This window comes from Equus caballus, chromosome 12 (assembly GCF_041296265.1).
Source record: "Equus caballus isolate H_3958 breed thoroughbred chromosome 12, TB-T2T, whole genome shotgun sequence".
NCBI classification, from domain to species: Eukaryota; Metazoa; Chordata; class Mammalia; order Perissodactyla; family Equidae; genus Equus; species Equus caballus.
In genome coordinates this window covers 31678538-31687081 of record NC_091695.1, presented here as the reverse complement: position 1 = coordinate 31687081, position 8544 = coordinate 31678538, and the positions used below count along the sequence as shown (strand labels likewise).

At 38.1% G+C, this 8544-nt stretch overlaps 1 protein-coding gene across 1 annotated transcript; it reads right to left on the bottom strand.

The window, feature by feature from the left end:
- Nucleotides 1–3044: 3044 nt before the first annotated feature.
- LOC138916502 (olfactory receptor 4D6-like) lies at nucleotides 3045–5276 on the bottom strand. The gene is made up of 2 exons (XM_070229140.1): nucleotides 5235–5276; nucleotides 3045–4007 (listed from the first exon to the last, which is right to left on the bottom strand). Exons 1-2 carry the CDS (start codon nucleotides 5274–5276, stop codon nucleotides 3045–3047), a joined length of 1005 nt encoding a protein of 334 aa, XP_070085241.1.
- Nucleotides 5277–8544: the final 3268 nt, after the last annotated feature.

Sequence of the window (8544 nt, the reverse complement as noted above, 5' to 3'; positions counted from 1 at the left end):
TGGCCTGAGGGATGCCAGATAGAGATTTGTTTTCTGATCCAGGCTATAAAACACCTTTGTGACCTTGAGAAAGTCCCATTGCCTCTCTGTTCCTTGGATCCTCAGTTGTAAAATGTGAGGGCAATCTAATGTGATGTGGTGTAGGGCAATGTTAAGAGTTTTCAGGTAGGGCAAATTTGGGTTGGAATTTTGCCTCTTCCTCATTTGTTACATGGAGCAAGTTCTTTATTTTCCTTCAATTTATTCCTCTGCAAACTGGGAAGCATACCACTTACTTCAATGGGTGGCATAAGGAGTAACTATGATCATGTTTGTAAAGTACCAAGATCAGAGTGGACATTCAATTAACTTGATTCATTTCCCTTTTTCCTGAAAACAGAATCTGACCTGCCTATCATGAGGGTTATTTATGAAGACATATGTAGAATATTCTATTGAATAGCAATAAAATGCGATTCAATAGAAGTGCAACTTCTCTTTGAACCAACTTAACTATTTTTGTTTCCATAAACTTGCATGAATTAACCAAGTGGACTTGAGCCTTCAGCTCTGGGTCATTGGGTTCAGGAATAAGACAGGCTCTGGATCAAAGGCTAAAGAGACCCAGTGAGTCATGGGCAGTGTATGGAAATAGGGTTGCCTTTGAAACCTCCACAGTTTTTAAGATAATTTGAGGTTAAGATTATGTTTTTTAAGGAAGCACCAATGTTGTGGAAAGAGGCTCCATGATCCCATGGACAAACCCTAAGCTAGAATAAAATCTGCTCCTTATATGCAACTCAATTGTTCCATCAAATACGAGCTGCTTTCTCTTTTACCATGCTGACTCCATCTCTGTGGCTCCTTCTTCTTAAGGAGACATTCCTCCTTTTCCAGTATTTAAAATCTACTTCTTTGTTTTCCGTTACTAAAATTTTCAGCTATTTTTGCAATATCTTATACACTAGGTACATTTTCATGCACATCCTATCCATGTATAATCCACAATGTCTCACACTCTGACAGTTCAATATTCTTACCCAAATCCTTCAGTATCCAAGCTGGAATTTATGCCATCTGAGACTGGATATCTGGGCCTCAGTGTGTATGGTTCTGGGGAAATATCATGTTAGAAGTTGAAGTCCTTCTGCAGGTTAGTTACATTAGACTTCGGTATCTTCTCTTAAAACTTCACATTGGAAAGGGCAGACTGAGGGAGTTACATCATCATGGCTCTTCATCTGGTCCCAAAGCATCCCTATCACATACAGTAGTCCCTTAGGCTCAAGCCTAATATGAGAATTAGCAAAGGGAATTTTATTATATCTGAGTGTGGAAATAGAATGGACATTCTTATGACAGTGTTGGAGTTCCAGTGGGAGTTATTAAATATTTTCCAAGTCATTATTGGACACAAATCCACTCATATGTGCACGCACATACATATGCATGCACTTACAGACACACACGAACAAAGATGCCCACATTTCTATGCTTTCCAAATTCTTGCAAGGCCCCAGAAGACATACGCTATTTATTCTGTGATTCTTTGAATTTTGGGGAAACATGTTAATAGAAATATCTAATGCCATGTTATCATTCATTCTCAGTGTGGGCAATGTGACCAAGGGGGCAAAAATTGGTTATTGGTAGCCAAAAAATCTTAGATATTGCAATGATGTGTGGTCCTTCAAAGATCTTTGGTGTGTAAAAAGATATACAGTATATCTTTGGTATTACATTTTCTTGTGGGAAAGCAATTAGTAAAAATACCTAATAAAGCTCCTTGGGGGGGGCAATAATTTTAAAAAGTTTGAGAAGCACTGCCATGTGGTTAAGAGTCTTGGCCCAATGTCTCTGTCTTGTAGGACTCAGAGAAAATCACAAATGTATGTCATCTACTAGGACCATTTTGCAAGTATTAATGCATCATAACAATTTCAAAAGAATGGTCTATATGTTGAAATTTCCTGAGATTTCTTATTCCTCTTGGCCAATTTTTTAATGACTTTTGGAGGCTGAAGGGTAGAATTTGAAGCAGGAATAAAGAGAGAAGGGAGATTTATTGTCTCTCTACATAATTACATTTTTAGAATCGTCCTCTTTGGAGAGAGGTGGATTACAAAGAAGACCCAGTGGCTATTCCTAAATGGCCCTGCCTACAATGTGTTTCTTTTCTCTCCTGCTACAAAAAATGGATCTTGAGTGTGTGAAAAGGTATTTTTTTTTTACCAGTGATTTATCTTGAATTGTCGGTGCATATATAGACAAAACTATAGTTTTCCTCCAGCTATAAAAGCCCTGGGAGTGAAGTGGAGAGAAGATAGAGGGAATAAAGAAGTTTAAGTTAACAAAAAATAAATTATCTTTGTGGATTTTGTGCAGATATAGCCCCAATTTGTACAAGTACTTTTGAGATTAATTTGAGTGAGAAAATCAGTAGAATGGATCTGAGAATAGTGAAATATATTGAAATAAGTTGAAGATTCTGTACTCAAAATATTAAATCAAGAAGTGATTTTAATAATCAACTGGGAATAATCAGAGAAGGCAGAGAAATCTCAGAGACACTAGAGAAAGCATGTGAGAAAGAAATACATCCATATTCTGTATATATGTACATTTAGGAATATTATAACAGGGAAATCGTTTGTATGCCTGATTAATTCCAGGAGCAATGCTAATTTTTGCAGCTATCATCCTCTCAACATTTGTAATTCTTCACTCTCTTGGCAACCTTGTGAGTAGACAATGTTATTTCCATATTACAGGTGGTAAAAGTGAGGTAAAGTATGTTGGCATGAGAGTCACAGATTACAACAAAATAGCATTAGGTTATTGATTTTAGTCTTATACCTCATTCCTCTCCCCAGTCTGCAAGCCCAATATCTCATGTTGTTCAACCTCATCTCTTCTTTTTGTTTCTATATTCCCTCTAATAGAGTTAAGTGTCTATGAGGATGTAGAGAAATGACCGTGGAGAAAAGAGATAGCTGTCTCTTACTCCCAGGATAGCGGTTTGAGAAAAACTAATCAGAGTTAGATTTCCATCTCAATCTGACTGCTCACCCCAGTTTACTGCTCTCAGAAAACCCAATCCTTCTCTGAAGTCTCTTCATGGCTGATTTCATCTCTTGGCTCCTCAGAGTGTAGATGATGGGGTTCACCATGGGGGTGATGACCGTGTTATTGATAGACACAGCTATGTCCATGGGCAGTGTAGTGAAGGGCCGGCAGTAGATGTAAATGCAAGGCACAAAGTGAAGAGTCACCACCAGGATGTGGGAGGTGCAGGTGGTGAGGGCCTTGTGCCGGCCCTCCCCAGAGTGAGATCTCAGCATCACCAGAATAATAGTGTAGGACCCCAGGAGCCCGAGGAACAACAGGAGTGTCACCAGCCCATTGTTAGAGATCATAAGGAGTTCCAGAGCAAAGGTGTCAGTGCAGGCCAGTTTAACCACTTGGGGCACATCACAGTAGAAGGCATCTAGGACATTGGGACCACAGAAGGGGAGTGGAAGTAAGAGAATTATCTGGACAATTGAGTGCAAACCACCACCCACCCAAGAGGCGACCACCAAACCCACCCACATCGATCTCCTCATAATGGTCACATAATGCAGAGGTTTGGCAATTGCAAGGTATCTGTCATAGGCCATCACAGAGAGGAAAAAAATATCTGCCCCACCAGCAAAGTGGAAGAAGAAGATCTGTACCACGCAGCCATGGTAAGAGATGGTTTTCCTCTCTGATAAAAGATCCACCAGGAACTTGGGAACGGTGACAGCTGAAAAAACAATGTCCAGGACTGATTTGTTCCTCAGGAGAAAGTACATGGGAGTGTGGAGGTGGGACTCACAGGTGATGGTCAGCACAATGAGTGTGTTACCCAGCACAGTTGTTACATACACAGCAAGGAAGACCACAAACAAGCAAAACTCTAGCTCCCGGAAGCGAGTGAGTTCCAGGAAGACAAATTCCTTCACAGTGGTGTGGTTGCTCTGGCCAATGATGGGGACTACCCTCTGCTAGCTCTACCTTAGGAGAAGATATGTTAGGATTAGGAGTATGCAGTCATGAGGCGGCAATATCATTTATCATATATTGTTATAAGGCTCTTGCAAGTATCCAGATCATAACGACTACTCAGAAAAACTGTGCTCGAGTCTCCCTTTTCATTGTGTGGAAACTCTTTATCCTGGTGATTTTCCTTTCTTGTTGTAAAACCCTAGGTTGACAAGAAGAACCATCACACTCCTATGTCCTTACTCTGACTAGAGGGAGATGGAAAGGCTATGGTCATTTGACCATGGCTTATTTTCTATCCTGCAGGAATAACTTCTTTACATGTATGCAAAGCTTTATAATTTACTAAAAGCTTTCACCTGCAACATTTCATCTTGATTTTGATTCTTGTGGTGTCTCTGTGGGCTCTGTAGAGTAGTTATGATCATCTCCATTTTACATAGGAGAAACTGAAGCTTAGAGCAGTTAATGACTTTCCCACATTTGCAAAATCACAAAGTTAATAAGTGGCAAATCAAGGATTTGAACCCAAATAATTTTTCTGACTTGACAGAGACTCCCTTCTTGACGAGATTTTAGTTAGGCCCTTCTGAGCCCTCTTCTCAACTAGGTGTCAACCTCGACCTTACACATTTTTCCTGGATAAACTCAGTTTTAGCAAGAATCCTGCTAAATCAGTTTAGCAAGAAGCCCCTACCCTTGATATCTGATCAAATTTCTCAACCCCCACCCTAGACATCTAACTCCTTGTATCAAAGTTCTTGGCTTGTCTTTAGCAAGAATCCTGTTAAGCCAATTTAGCAAGAATCCCCCTATCCTTGCATTCTCCCTTTAGTAATTCTCTATCCACTGACCCTCTCCCTCTGTTCATTGGCTATAAATCCCAACTTCTCCTCATTGTATTTGCAGTTGAGCTTAATCTCTCCCCTCTATTGCAATAGTCTTGACCTCTACTGCAACAGTCTTGGATAAAATCTGTCTTGCCATTTTTAACAAGTGTCTGGTGAATAATTTTTATTTAACAGTCTCCAGAGGTTTTTCCACTGTAGCATTCTGCCAGATCAGAGAGTGTGGGGCTTACTTTGCTATATCAGAATTATAGTGGGTAGATTAACTTTACAGTTAATTAAGTAGCTTGACTAGTTAATCCTCATCTCCTTTCATACAGGAGAGAAGAATCAGGCCCTCATAAGTACTCCTCCATGTGCTCTGAGACACTTGGATCTCACTTGGTCCACAAGGCTCTTGGTTGAGTGTAGAGCTGCAATCATCATTCAGAGCACATGAAATCATCACAAACAAACTCATCATTAAAACTTCCAGACCTCAGTGGTGACTTAATCTGATCCTCCTTACTTTAGGGGTGAATGGAGAAGGGTATTTATTTTTCTAGAATCAGTCTATGGATTGGTGAAAGAGACATAACTTTAATAAAAATTTTCCGAGTCCTCTTTGAATTTTTGCCATGAGAATACTTAATATCTACCCTTTAAACAAATTTCAAGCATACAATAAAGTATTGTTAACTATAGTGCATTACATTTCCAGGACTTATTCACCCTGCATTACTGAAACTTTGTACCGCTCATATCCCTTGACTAGCATCTTCCCATTTCTCTCTACCCCAAGCCTCTGGTGATCACCATCCTACTCTCTGCTTCTCTGAGTGGAAGACATTATGCTAAGCGAAATAAGCCAGCCACAGAAAGACAAACACTGCATGATCTCACCTATAGGTAGAATCTAAAACAGTTAAACTCTTGCAAAGATAGAGAATTTTAACCTGGGATTAAATATAACCTCAAATTCCAGGGATTTTCTTCTGTTGCTATGTTGGCAAGTAAGGTTTTTTCAAATCAGATATCTGGCCATCAGAGGACAAAACTCTCTTAAATATGAATATTTGTATGTCCAAGGACTCTCATATTGCAGATAATTTTTAAAAATTCAAATAGTTGAGATGACCCAAAGCCAGTTCAACAGTAGAAAGTAAACAGTTTTGGCATTCAAAGCAATGGAAGCATATCTGAAGAAAATAGGATAAAAAAGAGAGTAGACTAGATAAAAAAAGAACAGAGCACAATCCCTGAAATAAAAACATAATAAAGCACCCTGCAAATGACCTGTTTAGTGGCATTTCTTTTTTTCAGTTCTGTTACAGTTGAGGGTATTTTATGGTTTAATTTGAGGAGTTCAGACATGCAGAAAGCTTCTTAAATAAAAATCTTCTCTGTTGATTTTCCTAGATTTCTGATTTCACCATTAGAACCATTTAATTCCTGTGGAAAAGTGAATTTCCTCTCTAAGGGTTCTTTTAATATGATACAATAAGAATCCTACTTTAATATCCCATCATAACACAGTACCTGGAGGTGGTATTCTGGAATTTTTTACTGCCACCTAGCAAACAACAGAAAGCTACTCAAATTATGTTATTTCCCTTTATAAAAGGTGTCTACAAAGAAGAGCCCACCTTAGGATTGTATTGAGGGCAAGATATATTAGCTTCCCAACTTGAAACTCCAAGGGAAACATTTGTCCTAGACCCAAGTGTCAGGGACAGCTCCCCTAGGAGACCAGTAAGATCTTCCTCTTAGACAATGAAGACTACGTACTGGGCCATTTCTCTTTTGTCTTCCATACACTCAAAAACCTATATATGGGTTAATTTCCTACTCCATACTTTCTCAATTGTAATCTCTTAACAGTTTCCTACTTATATTTTGTTGTTTTGTTACGTGTTTTGCTGTTGTTGCTGTAAGATCTCCCTAATCCTTTGTAGACGTGATGGGTAAATACATTGGTTACTAAGGTAGAGACTGATTTTCATAGGTATAAGGCAATCAGCCATGTCCAGAACAAGCATTGGTTATGAAGGCAAGATTGGAATGGACGCTAGGCAGGAAATCATAGCAGTCTTGGCCGACAGGGGTTGAAAAGGTAATATGGAAACTAAGGATGGGTGTGTAGCATTGGGAGTCAGGCTTGTAGAATCTACAGGAGGTGAGGGGCCACAAAAATCATACATTGCCACCTTCAGTTTGCCTAGTTGGGCCCTCATTACTATTTTCAAATAATGCTGCACTCAGCATTTTGGAAATGCGTTTTTGTGTACATCTGTAAGTCCAGACATGAACTTTACCGGGTCTAGGTCTAGTCAAAAATTACTTTAGTTTTCTAATTTTAACTAATGATTAAGGTATTGTAAAGAAACAGCCTAATTCTAATTGTGGTTGGATGTTTGATTTCTTTTTATAGATGGATGTTATAAGCCAAAATAAATTACAACACATTTTAACTTGAAATGGAAGACTGAAGAGTTTGTCATCTTGATGATACAAATGCCAAAAAAACAAATTTATTATAATATTCGAATAAAATTTAAGTAATTGTTTTTTATAATTTTGGGGTTGAGAAGAACTTTGTAAGCATTACACCAAAGATTACCAAAGACTATTAGATTTGGTTGAATAAAAATATGAAACTTCCATGTTTCAAAAGCATTAAAAATAAGTTAAAAACTAAAAATGAATGAAAAACTTGGGAAAATGTATGTAAAAAATAATACAAAATAAGTTTACTACTTTTGCTATAAATAGAGCTTTTATCATTCAGTGAGAAATGTATACTTTAAAACAAAAGTGGGTCATGATTCACAGAGAAATATAGTTGGTCAGCTCATATATGAATTGATGTTCAATTACACTATTAAGCAAAGAAATGAAAATTAAAATTGCAATGAGATATCAATTTTCACCTGAAGTATTGGTCAATGTTTAAACGACCCATTATTTGCATGGATATGGGGAAGGAGATATATGGTTGGTAGGAGTGTACAGAGGGACAAACTTTCTGGGGTCATTCTTGAAATATGTGCCAAAACTTAAAATGTGCAAGTCCTTTGACTCAGGAATTCTATCTTAGGAAGTTATGCTAAACAGTTAATAAATCAAGTGCTTAATGCCATAAGTGCAAAGAAAGTTTGTGACAGTACAGATTATAAGAAATAAGAATTTAGATTAATATCTGATATATAAAACTTGTTCAATAAGCTACTGTACAATAGAATAATTCAGTATTTTTGGCCAACAAAATTGATAATGTAGAACTTTACTCTTAGATGTGGTAAGAGTCCTTTTTAGTGATAGGTTGAAGTGCTGACTGTATCACATACTGTTACTTTTGCAAATAAATCTATTTTTTTTGTGAGGAAGATTAACCCTGAGCTAACATCTGTTACCAATCCTCCTCTTTTTGCTGAGGAAGACTGGCCCTGAGCTAACATCCATGCCCATATTCCTCTACTGTATATGTGGGACACCTACCACAGCATGGCTTGAGAGGTGGTGCCCTGTCTGCACCCGGGATCTGAACTGGCGAACCCTGGGCCACTGAAGCAGAACATGTAAACTTAACCTCTATGCTACTGGGCAGGCCCCAAAATCTATATGTTTAAAAGAAGTCTGGAAAGATGTCTACCTCAATAGTAGCAGCTATTATCTGTGGGTATTTGGATTTTGGTAATCTAATTTTTAAAAT